Here is a 16,081-nt window from a genome sequence, read left to right on the forward strand (position 1 = left end):
GAGATTCTACATAAAGCACCTACCTTGATGCCTGGTGTAGCACCAGGGCTCAAGAAAGTATATCAGTATTTATAACATGTACATCAATACCTAAAGTACATAAATATTTTAATATGTACATCAATACCTAAAGTATATCAATATTTATAATATGTACATCAATATCTAAAGTATATAAATATTTATAATATGCGCATCAGTACCTAACGTACTGAAAGTCACTTGGCAGCAGAACCTGGCTTCCAGATACTGAGTGTCTCTATAGCAAGGAGGCCATGTCTAGCCCCTGCGCTCCCGGCCCTCCAGGGCTGGTGATGCACCTCCAAGCCTGGCTGATGTCTTGGGGGTGAGCAGGACTGATCCTGTGATCAGAGGGGTCAGTGACCCGTGGACACCACCTGCGGAGGTGGAGGCGGGTGGAGGCAAGGCTGACTATCTACCTTTGAGCCACACTCAACCAGCAAGTCCAGTCTCCCTCCCGTTTGTGCCTATGTCTTCGGCTTCTTTAATCCATCCTGACCCACAAAAATCCAGATAGGGTCAAAAAAGGAAGTCGGGGCAAGTGATTTCCCAAAACATTTAGCATAGCCTTCCTTTAAATAGGAGTTCTGCTTACCCATTTAAAATAGATTTCGACTTAGCACAATTCAATTTATGTTTCGGCCGGTCTCCTTCCAGATATTTTTCTGTGTATATATCTACTTCTAAATGGATATAGGCACATATACATATCTATATGGTAGAGAATCACACTAGGCTTACTGTTTATAACATGCTTTTTTAACTTAATTTATTCTGAACATTGCTCCATGTCAGTAAATACACAGTTCCGTCGTGATTGTTTTCATTCTTTCTGTTTACATCGTCATTTTTTATTGCCGAGTACCTTTCTCCAAAACACAATCGGATTTTTTTCCTTGCTGAAGATTTGAGTTCTAGCATGGGGAGCACACTGGGTGGCGTGAAGTGCACGCTCGTGGGCTGATTTCTTCACGTTGTTCGTGCCTGTGCTGTGATTGTCTGGACACAGCCATTTCTTTACCCTGCTTTCCTGGGGTGAGGGGTTGGGGGCAGCCACTCCACGAGCATCACTGCTGCCTGGTTCCTAAGGAGAGACCGTCTCACTGACAAACTTCAGTCGGTGAAGCTTGAAGCTCTTGGGCAAGTCCTTTTCCAGATGAGTTTTGCTCGTTCCTCAAGTCCTCCGCTCGACGGAACCCTCGCTGAGGACAAAGGGCCGTGGCTTGTTCATCCTCATCCTTCCTAGAACAGCACCTTCCATCCAGTATTGAGTAAACATTTGTTGAATTGAAGCACCAGATGTTTTCAAATTAGCCATCTCCATTATTCATTTCTGCAGCACAGCGTACGTTTTTCTGGCCTCTTCGTGTGGGACATTTAAGCACAATTTCGTCTTTCTTTGGTTGGCTGAGTGCCGGGAGCACTGCTTTCTGTGTGATGGATGACGCAGCAGCAGCGAGGCCTCCAGGGCCTGTCACAGAGCGTGGCTGACTCCCGGGTACTAAGCGCCCTGGAGGGGTGCGAGCAGTTCCGTTCCCACCCCCGCGTGGGCCCCACACCTGCTCCCTTCTAGTCGGCGGCAGCTCAGGGACTCCGCCGTGGAGCGTGAAGGCTCCGCGTGGAATGAGTCAGGGGCTTGTGGTGAGGATGGGAAGGCCGGCCTGGGAGTGAGGTGCCCCAGCTCTGTGGTCCCCGGACCGTGTCATGCCTCTGACTCTGACCTATAGCGTGGGAAGGTGAAGGTGATGATGTTGGACGGAGAGGTGGGGTTCCAGGGAGTCTTGGGGTGACCGAAGTGGCCTAGGGTATGAGGGTGCTCAGGAGGGCGCCCCCACAGACCTTGGAAAGAGTCTGAACACACAGGCAGCCTGCAGGATGCGCCCCTGGGGCGGCGGGCAGGCAGTGGTCACGTGGAGGGCGGGGCACACATCTCTGCCCCCACCCTTAGCAAAGGACCCTCAGTGTCATTTCCTCTGTGGCCAGCCCAGCCTGGATTCATGCCCCGCCCACTGAGAGTGAGGCCCACCGGGCAGCAGTCCCACCACCCCTGACACCCCACCCCAGAGGAGGCTCTTTCTTGTCTGGTCTCCCGTCGCCTGACCAATCAGCCTCACTCAGTGTGGACGGGGCACCCCCTGCCCCGCTGCTGCCCAGCGAGTGTTTCCTGTTTCTGTGCGTCTCTTCCCCCCAGCAGGTTGGCACATTCCAGGAGGGGCCACATCTTGCCTTCTCAGGTGTAATGTTAAAAGTAGCTCTCATTTGTTTATTCGTTTATTCCACAAAAATTCATCATGCCGGAAACAGGAAGGTGAACAGAAACAGACACGGCCTCTGCCCTCTGGTTGTTGACAGCCTGGCAGGGGAAGTGACCATAGTTACACAGCCACACAAATGAGGGTAAGTCTCAGTGGAGGAGAAGAGGCGAGAGCCTGTTAGGGAAGCTCCAGCCGGGTTAAGACGGCAGAGAAGGCTTCCTTGAAGAAGCGGTGCTTTTGCTTTTGCTGAGGTCTGAAGGATGCATAGGCTCATGAGGAGAGCGTGTGGTCAAGTACATCCCAGACAGAGAGAGCAGCACATGCCAAGGTCCAGTGGCAGGAAAAGCAGATTGAGGACCAGGGACTGAAGTCAGGCCAACACGGCTGGGGCTTGAGATGGAGAACGAGGCAGTAGAGTAGGGGAGAGGGGTGCAAGCTGAAGTCACAAGGAGGTAGGTCTACCCTGAGCGGGCATCATGCGTCGTGTGAAAGGGTGTGGTCTTCATCCAGAGGGCAACAGGAAGTCTCTGGAGGCTCCTAAGCTGGCAAGGACGATAGACAGGACGTGTTGAGATTTGCATCTTGAAAAGATCTCGCTGGCTTCCGTGCTGGGAACCAGCTGGAGGCTGGCCAAAGTTGGGTGGGGCCGTGGTGCAGGCGCCGGAGATGGCAGTATGGATAGGGAGGGTCCTGGAGGAGAGTGGACAGTTCTAGTGAGATTTAGAGTTCCTGGAGATGGATTATTTGGATGGGCAGGAGGGAGAGTGGGGGCCAAGGATGACTCTGGGGTTTTGGCTTATATGACTGATGCGTGTGGCATCCTTCACTGAGGCAGCTGTGCAGGACTGTGGTTGCCGCCTGCTCCTTACCGTGGACTGTGCTGAGCACTTTCGTCAATCATCTCCCTTGACCCTCCTAACTGTGACATGAGCCTGCCTGTTACCACCGTCTTCGGGACAAGAAAATGCAGCTCAGAGAAAGCTGGTAACAAGTCCAAGGTTGCATCTAAATGGCAGACGCTGTGCTCCCCTGCCCCAAAGCCTGTGTCCCGTGGGCTACACCCTGAGCCACCCCCTTTCCCCATGCGTGTTCTGGGATGGGATGTACATTTGCAAAAGGAATGCATGGAGCGTCTGAGTCAGGCCCAGAAGCTAGACTTGGTTTGTTTAACACTCAGACACAGTTTGAGGCTGCAGGAAGCATGAGAGAGCCAAGCCCGGGAAGCCAGCGCTCACTCACCCAGGGCAATTCCGCTCAATGGAAACCCACTTGGCAGGGAAGCTGGTGGCCACCCCCAGGCCCGGCTGTCCTTGACACGACTGTGCAGTGTTCCCTTTACACTGAGTTGCTGTTGTGGCCGGCTCACACTCTCTCTCACTGGCTTTTTAAAATACCACCTGCTTAATTTTCTTTATTGGAACCTGGAACAAAGACCAATCCCATAAGGGGAAAAGGCTCGTTATTCTCTTCTTGGTCGAGATTTAATAGAACAGCAATTATGTATTATTTGAACTGGAGCGTGTTATCTTTTTGCTGGCGCAGATTCCGCAGCTGGAGACACTGGAGCTTGTAAAGAGGCCAAGAGATGGCCGGGACTGACCAGGGGTTCCACTAGTGATGGCTGGTAGCCTGAAAACAGGGCTGCCCGTGGGCCAGGGAGGGTATGCCCTGTCATGTCACCCCCAACTCCCTCCAGAACCCCACAGGACAAGGGGAGGAGAGAACACTTGGGACATGCCATCCATCCCTCCCCCACCAGGACTGGGAGCTGACCCAACAGCCTTTGACCCTGCCTCTGGAAGGTGACTGGTCCACACGGCTCCTGCCCCCAGGCCAGGTGGTTCCGTGTGCTGTGTTCTCTGGGTAGAAGACAGGACACAGCTTTCAAGCACTCTCTCCTAGTTTCTTTCCCTGCCGCCCAACAGCACAGATGATCAGTCAGTCAATCAGATGCTATTTATCGAGGGCACGTGCACGCCCATCCTTCAAACCCTGCTTAAATGTCACTCCTCCAAGGCAGCCAGACATGCCCTTTGGCCTGGCAGGCAGGCCGACCTGGGACTGAGTGTTGGGTGCCTCACTGGGCCCCACCCTCCCAACACAGGGCTGTGCTCCACACGGTGCTCAGCTCTCCTAAGGTCCAGAAGAGGGGAGCTTCCCAAATCCTGACTGTCGCTACCTAACTGTGGGACTGCGGGCAGCCTTCAACATCTCTGAGCCTCATTTCCTTCACCCGTATGATGGACATCATGACACCCACCTCCTTCACACTCTGTTGCCAGGGTGGCAGGGGCTGGTGTTCCATAATGGGAGGAACTGGTCTTCTCTCCCGATTCCCAGCAGCATCGTCTGATTCAGCAACCTTGGGAGGGGGTTAGGGCGCACTGCGCGCTTGGAGGACGAGCTGTCATTGGACCGTACAAGCATGTAGAAAACACAAGAGGGAAATCTCCCCTCTCTGAGACGGCTCCACTGATTTTCCCACGTGTGCCATCTATACGGGATCGTGGGAATGAGCAGGAAAAACAGCCCGCCGGCTGCAGCGCCTCCTCCCTCTCTTCACCCCAGGAAGGAGGGGCCCGGGTGTGTTTCTTTTTTTTTGCGGTACGCGGGCCTCTCACCGTTGCGGCCTCTCCCGTTGCGGAGCACAGGCTCCGGATGCGCAGGCTCAGCGGCCATGGCTCACGGGCCCAGCCGCTCCGCGGCATGTGGGATCTTCCCGGCCCGGGGCACGAACCCGCGTCCCCTGCATCGGCAGGCGGACTCTCAAGCACTGTGCCACCAGGGAAGCCCCCATGTGTGTTTCTTGAGTCCCATCTTACGGGCTTACGGGGGCCCCTGTCCTAGAGGTTGAAGGGTTGGGGTGAGCACTGGAAGGGGTAGCAAGAGGCAGCTCTAGTGGGGAAGGGAGAGTCTCCAGACTGGTGGCTCGGGGCTCCAGGGGGACAGGCTGCTGGCCCCCAGAGAGGCGGCACCCCAGCCTGGCACAGATCCCAAACCCAGGCCTGACACAGAAGTGGCCAGGCCCCTTCCCCCTCTGAGGGACGTGGGAGCTCAGAGGGGGAACAGCACAGCAGTGAGCAGTCCGGCAGCACCCAGGGGACCCTTCCCAGACGTACTGCGCCACCAAAGACCCCCAGCCTGGGACCTTCGCGAGAGCGGGGCCCAAACAGACTGGGATGGACTTTCCTGCCAACCCAGAAGGACAGGAGCTTGGAGCAGATTACAATTTATTTGGAGAAATAAAAGAAAAGTGACATTTCTTGTACCTGCGGGTCTGATGGAAGCGAATGCATACCCCCCACGAATGTATCATAGCTTCCCTTCTGCCACGAGCTGATTCCTCACCTCCTGTGGCCCCACTGCCCAATCAGGCGGTGACAGCATGCTCTGAAAAGCCAAGTTGGTGACATTTCCCTCTCCGTGGAGAGGTGTGCTCCTTGCTTAGTTGGCAGCCTGCAGAAAAGGCCAAGCCGCACATACAGCCTTCCCTCGACAGGAGAGAGGAGAGAGCCCAAGCCCCGCAGGGACCGGGCAGCTTCCACGCAGCGGCAGAAAGATGCATTGATTAGCTGGTGTGACTGTTCTCTGAGGAGGACACGCTGTCCCTGAATCAGACTCTGCCTGGGTTAGCCCAGAAGAGGTCTCAGCCCCACCAAGTGCCGCTCACCTCTGGCTTTTTCCCACCAGGGCTTGTGGCTGTGCATCTCGGGGAAGCAAAATATGTACCGAGAAGTTATATGATCTTCGGCAACTCTGTAGAAGGAGAAACGCTGCAGAGACTAGGTTCTGGCGGCCCACGTGTCCGGGGGCAGTTATATAGCAGCTCTAGGGGCAGACCTGAGTCTGTTACTTACTTGCTGCGTGAACTTGAGCAATTCTCAAACTACTGCCTGTCAAGTGGGCCTAATTCTTATATGACAGGGGTCCTGGGATCGTTAAATGAAGGGCCTTGGCATGAAGGAAGTGCCCAAGCGGTCACTGGTATTTGTCACCATATCATTGTCTTACCTTGTCAGGCACACAAGTGAATGTTTTGCCTGGTTATATACAAATGTCTGTTTTCTTTGCTCCATGTTCTTTTTTTTTTTGTTCCTGGTCTTCCCTTCCTTTCACTATTCCATGCTCTTTTTTTTTTTTTTTTTTTTATGTTTTCTTTGTTGAAAAACGTCATTTCCTGCCCACATTTCCAGGGACCGACAGTCTGCTGTATTAAGGACGTATCGTATTCAGTTGTGTTTGCCTGGATCGGCCTCTGGTACTGGGCGTTTGGGTTGTTTCCAGTTCCTTGCTATTGAAAATGATGCAGCTGTGACTCTCAGCAAGCTTATTTTTTTTTGACGTGATCCCAGCAGGATGTACGTGTGAGGGTGAATTTCTATCACGGAGATCCTTGGATGGGCACACCTATTGTGCCCCAAAGCCAGCTACGGGTCTTAGATGATCTGTATCCTTTGGGTTATCGCCCCTTGGGGCCTGAAGCAAAAGCCATCCCCTCAGAAGGTGCCAGAGGGCTCCTTGGTTATAGTTTTCCCAGCCCCTCAGCTGAGGAGGAAGGAGCTGAGTGTTTACGTTCCCGTGTCCTCTCTCTTGTAGAAAGTCTGCACCAAATGCGGGATCGAGGCCTCCCCCGGCCAGAAGCGGCCCCTGTGGCTGTGTAAGATCTGCAGTGAGCAGAGAGAGGTAGGGTACCCGGGGCAGCGGGGTCTGGGGGGGGCCTGGGCAGGGCCGGGGCGTGCACGAATTCAGGGAAGTTCACGGTTGGTCACGGAGAGGGGCTTCTCAGAAGGCCAAGGAGGGCCTACCAGGGGCAGCCCGGGATGAGGGTGGGGAGGGTAGCCGGCTGGCTTGCCCGTTCCCCAGTGCAGAGGGGGCAATGGGCCCTGGTTCTGCTCTGCCTGGGGTCCGTGGTTTCAGTGGGGAGCCCCTCGCACTGCATATAGGTCGCAGGTGGCATTTCATGGGCGTCTATTATTATCATAACAGAAACGGCTGCCCCGGGTTGAAGGTTTACTCTGCGCGTGGCACCGTGCTAAGTTCTTTACGCGAATGAATTCATTTCATCCTTATGCGACCCCACAGGCCAGTGCTGTTATTATCCCCTTTTAATGATGGGGAGATGGAGACGCAGGAGGTTAAGTATCTTGTGGGCACCGAGCTAGTTAGTGGGTCTGACTGTGGTCTAGCCGTGGTCTGCTGTGATGACGCCGCCCCCAAAGTCCCTTCTGGTTCTAAATTTCTGTCATTCTACTTCTGATCCCGTTTGAAGGGAAGAAATCAAGGCTCAGCAAGGACTCTGAGGCAGTAGCAGATGGGGGGCTCGAACCTACGTCTCCCAACCCCAAACCCAGGGCTTTCCTCACTGTGCCGGGATCAGGAATGGGGCTAAAACAGTGGAGGACCTTGTCAGGCAGCTCCTGGGGAAGGCCACGGGCCAGGGATCTCAGGAACAGAAGGAGTCGGGTAGAGGGAAGATGCCCCAGGTTTTCGACATGCGGATTTACTTTTTTTACTTACCTGCTTGGTGATTAATATGCGCCTTTCATCTGAGGATCCATAAAATGTCTCTAGTTAGAGCAAATCCTCCGCCATGATGTCCTTGAATATTGCCGCCCTGCCATTCCAAGTCTCCCCTCCTGGAAACCCTGTGGGATACAGTTCTGAGCCTCTCCATCCATTCTCCACAGCTCCCAACTGTGATTTCTCATTATCTTTCTTTGCCTTTTCTGAGATACTTTCGGGGTGAATTCCTCAGTTCCTTTCCAGCTCGCTAAATCTTTGAGACTCTTTGTTGGTTGTCGCTCTCAGCACCACCTTTCCTCGGGTGTTTTGGAATTGGGGTTCGTCCGCTCATCTTGAGTGGGAGTCCGTCTCCCTCTCTCTTTCCCTCCTTTCTCATCACCTCCACGCAGCTCTCCTTGCCGAGTGATCTCAAGTTGCCTCCGCCCAGGTCCTGGGTCCCCCGGCGCAGGGCCAGCTGTCTTGGGTTAGTGATGAGCTGCATGTTCACAGCGATCATGGGATTATTCCTGGAGCCAGTCGTCAAAGCCATAGGCAGTCTGGCCAGGCCCTGGCTACGTGTGTGCTTCTTCCAGCCTCTATCACTATTCACATTCACAGGCAAGCTGTAGTCTTAGGAGGGTGGGGAAATGGTACCTCTGGTTTTCTCAGCTTCCTCCCTCAGATGGAAAGTGCTTTCACCAGCCCCCATTTCAGGGACTGGTCCCCCACCTCCCGTGGGAGACTTTTAGTCCCTGTACCCTTGGAAAACCAACCTTCCAGCTCCCTCCACCTGCTTCTGGGTTCTGAGTCAGCAGGCTGTGCCTTCAGCCCCTCAAAATAGTAAATATTTGGAGCTTCTGCTCCATCGAGATATATGTCTTACTTCTGAGAACAGTTGAGCTTCCTTGCTGGAATCTTTTCATGGACCACTGTCGTGTCTTTGGAACAGGGAAGATAGTAGGCAGGGCCTCCAAGCGTGAACTAACATTCTAGTCTGTCTTGCCCAGAGGTCCCTGATGTCTCTTCCTGAAATGGAGACGATAATACCTGTTTCCTGGAGATACCTTGAACATTCAGCAACATCATTACAGTAGACAAAGTGTCCAGCCTAGCATAGGCACTCCATCAATATTAGAAGCCTGCCTCTCTTACCCAGCTGGAACTTCCCCCTCTGAACTTGAGGTCCTTCTGGGCTTCAAGGGGTCCCTTCTAAGATGCAGGCATCCACGAGAGAGGAAAATTCCCTAAAGTACTATCTTGTAGGAGATTCCTGAGCAGGATAGCAAGACGCGGCTGAGCTGTGGGGAGGATGGAGATGAAGGAATTGTCAAGGAAAAGGAGGGCGATAAGAGGAAAGACAAAGTTAACAAATGTCGGGCTTCCCTGGTGGCGCAGTGGTTGAGAGTCCGCCTGCCGATGCAGGGGACACGGGTTCGTGCCCCGGTCCGGGAAGATCCCACATACCGCGGAGCGGCTGGGCCCGTGAGCCATGGCTGCTGAGCCTGCGCGTCCGGAGCCTGTGCTCCGCAGCGGAAGAGACCACAACAGTGAGAGGCCCGCGTACCGCAAAAAAAAAAAAAAAAAAATTTAGCAAATGTAATAATTTAGTGGAGGGCTTGGGTGGGGGTCAGCTGGCCCCGTCCAGCCCCACCGTGAGTTACCTTCACGCTCATTAATAGTCCTGAGCTACCGCAGGCAGCGTCCACCACCAGCCCGTCCTAATCTCTGAGCGCTCCGATGCCCAGGAAAGTCTGAAATCGCTTAGGATGAATTTTCTTATCTTTTCTTAAGTAAAGAATCTGAGGCTGTGCACTGTGCTATCAGTTTGTTCTTGAATTTCTAGAGGCTGATAAAACTGGACGAGATCAAGGATGCTGTATTCCCTCTGCAGGACCAGGCAGACTGTGGACGCTTAGGAGGTGTGGACGGGCCCTGAAAGTATGTGTGTCTGTCTGGGTGCCTGTGGAAGCCATACCCAAGCGCTGCATTTTCCTGCCTGCTTTTGGGGCGGGAGAGTGCCAGGGAAATTGGTTTCCTAATGCCTTTTTTTTTTTTTCCCCGTAGAAAAATATCTAATCGCAACAAAGAGATAGATAAATAGAAAGAGCATTTGAAATGTCATTTTAAGTGCCACACAGAGCTGGTTCTGAGTCTGTGATAAAAATGTGGCGTTCTGTCGTGCAGCAAAAACCAGGTCCTGATGGAAGATCTTGCCTTTTCTGATGGAAACTCTCATATTACTGTGCCCAGATACGCTTATCTTCTTTTTCCATTTGACTCTTCTCTGCTGTCATCTTTGGCTGTAATTATAAGTATTTTTTTCTGGAGTGAGTCGAATGTTGGTTACGTGTCCCTGGGACCATCAGGTTGGCATTGCTGCCTGTTTTGTGCACTTCGGTGATGCAGTGGTGTCCGCTTCAGCCCCTCTGCTCTCGAGGAGCTTACAGCCTCACGCATTTAGTTGTTCGGACATTCAACGCTTAGTTATTGGGCATCTTCTATGCACCAGGCAAAAGAACTCTTCTCATGGGAGATGGAGACCACAAACGCAATAAAGTAAGTTCTGCCATGTCACAGATGGTGAAAAAGTACTTGGTAAAGGGGACGGGGTGATGGGAACATAGGGGTAGCTGTTATTTTTTACAGGGGTCAGGAAAGGGCTCACTGATAAAATGTCATCTGAGCTGAGGTGTGGAACACACTATGTGGCTGCGTGGACAGAAAGCATTCCAAGTAAAGGGCACTGCAAGTGTAAAGGCCCTGAGGCAGGTGTGTCCTTAGTAGGTTTGAGGAACATTAAGTAGAACAGTGTGACTGGAGCAAAGTCAGGTTCAGGAGAGGTCAGAGACGTGGCCGGGGGTCAGATCATGTTGGTCCTTGTAGATCCTTGGAAGGACTTTGGCTTTTACTCTGAGTGAAATGGGGAGCCCTCGAAGGTCTGAAGTAGAGGAGAAGCGTGACCTGAATCCTCCTCCAATTTTTTTTATTATCTTTTATCAATTTTTATTGATATTTTATTATCAATTTTATTATCTTTTAGATAATATTTTTTATTTTTATTATCAATTAGATATTGATATTATCTTTTATTATCAATTAGAAGGTCTTTAGGATTCCCTGGCATGTTTTTTGGGGGGGTTTTTTGTTTGTTTTTTTGTTTTTCTTAATTTATTTATTTTTGCTGTGTTGGGTCTTCGTTTCTGTGCGAGGGCTTTCTCTAATTGCGGCAAGCGGAGGCCACTCCATCGCGATGCGCGGGCCTCTCACTATCGTGGCCTCTCTTGTTGCGGAGCACAGGCTCCAGACGCGCAGGCTCAGTAGTTGTGGCTCACGGGCCCAGTTGCTCCGTGGCATGTGGGATCTTCCCAGACCAGGGCTCGAACCCGTGTTCCCTGCATCGGCAGGCGGACTCTCAACCACTGCGCCACCAGGGGAGCCCTCCCCCAATTTTTAAAGGATACTCTGGCTACTGTGTTGAGTATAAATTATAGACTATAATGTCAGAGTTAGTACCATGATATTTCATCTTTCTTATTTAGTATTACCCCAGATATTTAAGTTCTTGACTGTTGTTACCCTTAGAAGTTTTCATTTTTTAAAATATTTTATACATTTAACTCTTTTCTGATTATAAAATTAATATGGTTCATTGACATTCACAATGTATAGAAAGCATAAAGAAGTATACACCCTCCCAAAATCCATGATCTTACCATCCAGAGACAATCACTGTTAGCATTTTGGCGTAATTACTTTCTATCTTTCTTCTGTGTCTGTTTTCTTTATATTGTTGAACGTCTGTTTTAAAATTAACATTTTATCGTAAGCAGTTCTCAGTGTAATCAATAACTCTTTGTAAACATTCTGTCATATGGATATTCTGCTAATTTAAGCCATCTGAGTTATTTCCTTTTTTCCTTCTCATTGCTAATTGCTTTATATATCTGTGTACATAGCTTTTTGACTACATTTGAGATTATGTCTTCAGAATGGATACTTAGAAGGGAAAACTAAACACCAGTGTTTATAGAACCTCATTACCTATACACCCGTGAGTTATTGCTTTTGACTTATAATTAGCTGGCTATGTGATCTTAAATAATGACATGTGGACAGTGTATTTTCTGAGTCTTTTGCTATCTGGTAATAGCTGTTGCCTTTATACAAAAAAGACAGTGACTTGACTGATAATGCAATTGATCATAATCTTTCCCACTCAAAATTCTGTGAGTTTGGCTTCTGTTGTCTAACCGACCACACGTGAAAAGAACCACCCTGAGGGAGAGTAGGCAAATGTAACGACTAGGAGAATCAGTGCCCAGGGAACTAGAGATAATAGTGAAACTGTGAAAGAAATATAAATAAGTTTTTTTTTTTTGGCCTCACTGCACGGCATGTGGGATCTTAGCTCCCCGACCAGGGATCGAGCCCGTGCCCCCTGCAGTGGAAGCACGGAGTCCTAACCACTGGACTGCCAGGAAAGTCCAAATAAGTTTTTAAATTAAGTAAAAGAGATAAGAGAAGCAATAGAAGCCCAACTGAACAAATAGGACATTTGAAAAAAGAATGAGCAAATTTGAAAAAGAACCAAATGAACCATTTTCTTTTCTAAAAATGAAAAATGTTATTAAGGAATTCACAAACTCAATCAAATGATACTTCAGTAATTTTTTAGAGCAGTAAACCTTGTCATTCCCATTAACAGACACAGATGTTTCCTTATCATTTGCTTCTTATTCATTGTTTTTTATTTTTGATCCCTGGTTGGCACTCCCAACAGCTTGGAGTCCCCGGCCCCTGATATCCACTGCACTGACTGCCATGAATATGATGTTTTTGTGACCCCACGAAACTACAGTCTTTACCTAATTAAACCAGCTGCTTATATAAGTGTTCGGCCTCCCAGCTCCCTGTCCCACCTCATTTCTATTCCCTCTGTGGATGGGCACGTTCTTTGGTCACTTTCCTGGTTTCCTTGTCAGCAAATTAATAAACTCTGATACAAGTTCAAGATTTAAAGACACAGAAAAGGGAATAAGGGACTTCCCTGGCAGTCCAGTGGTTAAGACTTCGCCTTCCAAACGCAGGGGGTGCAGGTTCAATCCCACATGCCTCATGGCCAAAAAACCAAAACATAAAACAGAAGCAATATTGTAACAAATTCAATAAAAGACTTTAAAAATGATCCACATCAAAAAAAAAATCTAAAAAAAAAAAGAAAGAAAGAAAGAAAAGGGAATGAGACATCCCTCAGTGGACTGGTTAAACGGCACATCAGGCACACCTGCAGAACCCCAGGGAAGGACCTTGTGAACCAGAAGACAGTTTCCAGGATGCAGTGTAGGCAACAAGCAGGTGTAGCCCGTGAAGTCAAAACTGCGAACAGGAGAAGGCGGGCTGACCAGATCTGATGCTCAGCATAAAGTAGTTTTGAAGGCGAGAACAGAGACATGGGGGAGAAGTCTGAAGCCAGGCGTATGCTTTTATTCCCTTTTAAATAACCTGGTAGTATTATTTATGCCTATATTTGGAAGTTAGTAATGTCATCTGGATACGCCTGGGTCATTTTCACTGATTTTTGTCTAGGACGAACATAGTTGGATCTTCCATTCAGAAAAGCTTTTCAATTATGGTTTTGCTTATTGCTTTGTTCCTGAACTAGTCTGGTCTCTTCTTGGGAGCACTTGTAATTTGAAGAGTGCATTTCCATTCTCTGCCTTGTGTATTTATCATCTTCTACCAAGTCATTTTCAAGTTCTCTTCATTTTTCCCTCCATTCCGAAAAATCTTAAAACTTTTCTTCCACGTCACTGATTCTTTTTTTCTCTTTTGTCTGACTTTGGTGGCTTCCTGTGTTTGATCTTGGTGGTTGCACATGTGCCTTTATCCCCCTCCTGATGCTGTGAGAGCTGCAGGCCCAGGGTTTACCAGAAGCAGCTCAAGCACTGCTCACAGCCCCTTTCCTTTGTCTGGGATTCTGCTCCACGAGGAGATACCCTGATTCTCCTGGGACCTGGCCCTCTGGCCATCAGGACTAGGGAGGGGGCTTCCCTGGTGGCGCAGTGGTTGAGAGTCTGCCTGCCGATGCAGGGGACACGGGTTCGTGCCCCAGTCTGGGAAGATCCCACATGCCGCGGAGCGTGCCGTGAGCCACGCGCGTCCGGAGCCTGTGCTCCTCAACGGGAGAGGCCACAACAGTGAGAGGCCCGCATACTGCAAAAAAAAAAAAAAGAAAAGAAAACAGAACTAGGGAGGACTTGGAAATCTGTAGCCCCTAGTTTGGCTCTCCCCACTCTCCCCACTCTCCCACGATTGAGCTTTACTTAAGAAAACACACCTTCCCAGATGCAGTTCACTGTTGCCAGCTCCTTCCCACACCTACCTGGTTGTTTGCTGGGAGTCTATCTCCCATCCATAAAGACAGAATTAGAGGAGGGAGGACAGCCCCTGAGCACCACCAGAAACCCGTAGTCGTGCCACGCCAGGAAGGCTGCCCAGGGACAGCCCTGACCCTGCACCCTGATCCCTGCTAGGCAGGCAAGGGTGGGTGGACCAGTGACACCCGTCTCATCCATCCCACTCGCCTGTCTTCAGAGGGGAGACTGACTGTAGGTGAAATGTCAGATCCCTCCTGTGCTGGTGTGCGCGTGCCCTTCATTCACGAGCTTTCTTGGGTGTGTTAGTGCGAGCTTGGGAAGGACCTCGTCGGGGCTTCTCAACACACGATGTTGCAAAGCCAGAAATTCACGTCATTGATTGTTTAGCCTTTAATCCGATTCATTAAAAAAAAAAAAGAGTGACTCACTCAAAGTTATACTGTAATCAGGGGGAAAGTTAATTGGAATCCAGATTGCCCAGGATTCTAGAAACCATTCCTGCAGCCTCTAAAATGTACCTTTGGAGTAGGAAGGCTTCTTTGAGGATGCAGGCATTCTCTGAGGCGGATGAGCTAGAAAGGGGAGAAGGCCAATTTGTAAGTAATTGGAAGCTGATTAATACAATGAGAGCATTCTTCTCCGCTCGGCGTCCGCTGTGCCTTCCCTGTTTCACTCAGCATCCTGATTATAGCTCAGTGGAGACCGGGCTGCACCAACACTTACTGTGTTTCCTGCAGTGCTTTTCATATAAAACGTGTTCGGGAAACGTTTGCTGATTGAAAGAGACATTTGCAAAAGAGGAGAGCGGGTTCCTTGTTTAGATCACTTTAGAACCTTTTCCCAGCAGGGGGCTTTTGACTTCCCTGTAGTCTTATCACAGATGGCCCTGGCTGGGGCCCCACGGTGCCCATTGATGCTAGGTCTGTATTCCTGCTTCCGGCCCCTCTCTCCTTGTTGCTTCTTGATTGACTGAAAGGGGAATTTGTGGAGTAGGAAAGTGGCTTCACGTGGTGGTTTTTAAATCATCTCAAACACCCTCCCACAGGCTGGCGGGTAACCAGTAGCCCAGTTAGGGCCCCTGGGGAGGGTCCACCTTGGCACAAGCCTGCAGGAGGTTGGGAGAATCAGGGGCCCCCTCGCTCCCAGCTGGAGCCCGTGGGAAGCAGCCATCCAGCCACGCCCAGCATCCTCGTGGCACTTGGCTCCCAGGAGGGCAGCCCGTGCTCACCGCAAGCTGCCATCTGCTTCCCCGCTCTGGTTCTCTTCTGGTCCTGCTGTTACTTGCAGTTTGGATTTTTGCTGCAAACAGCTTTGCCAGAGGGTCGCCCCCGGAGGCCCGGGAGTGCGCTCAGGAGTGGGTGGCTGGCGCGCGGGTGGCTGCCTGAGCACCCCGCCATCTGTGTCTGGCTCGCTCCGGGCTGCTGCCGCTGCGGCCCTAGGGGACCCGGATGGTCACACTTCCTCAGTGTGTTGGCCACCGCCCACGTGCCCTGCTTTGCCAAGTGGAGCGGCTATCAGCGCAGGCTCCTGGCCTCCCACACAGGCGGAAGCAGCAGGAGGAGGAGGGTCCTGGGGCCCAGCAGCCCCCCTTCCTCCTGTGGGGAGGCAGAGTGGTCTCCCACCCCTCCCTGCCCCTTATTTGGGGTGCCTACCTGAGCCTGTGTCCATGCGCTGGAGAAAGAACTTTCCTCTCTCAGGTGCTGCCTCATCCCAGAGGGAACTGACTTTATCACCGTTGCGCTCCAGTCCGCTGAGCCTGGTGTCCCGGCTGGGGAGTCCAGTCTAGCTCTGAGTATCAGGCATTAACTCAGCACCCACTGTGGGCCAGTCAGTATCTCGCGTCATCCTCACTGGAGCCCAGTGAGGTATTCACTCTTGTCTTCGTGTCACTTGCCCAAAGACACCAGGTAGTAATTGATGGAGCAG

General features: G+C 50.9%; 1 protein-coding gene across 1 annotated transcript in view; it reads left to right on the top strand.

The window, feature by feature from the left end:
- RPH3AL (rabphilin 3A like (without C2 domains)) overlaps positions 1-16,081 on the top strand; it is an 88,972-nt gene that overhangs the window by 28,006 nt on the left and 44,885 nt on the right. Inside the window, 1 exon segment of the mRNA XM_082861068.1 lies at positions 6,873-6,959. Within this exon segment, the coding sequence (XP_082717194.1) occupies positions 6,873-6,959 (87 nt within the window).

This window comes from Leucopleurus acutus, assembly GCF_964270905.1.
Source record: "Leucopleurus acutus genome assembly, chromosome: 19".
Classification (NCBI taxonomy): Eukaryota; Metazoa; Chordata; class Mammalia; order Artiodactyla; family Delphinidae; genus Leucopleurus; species Leucopleurus acutus.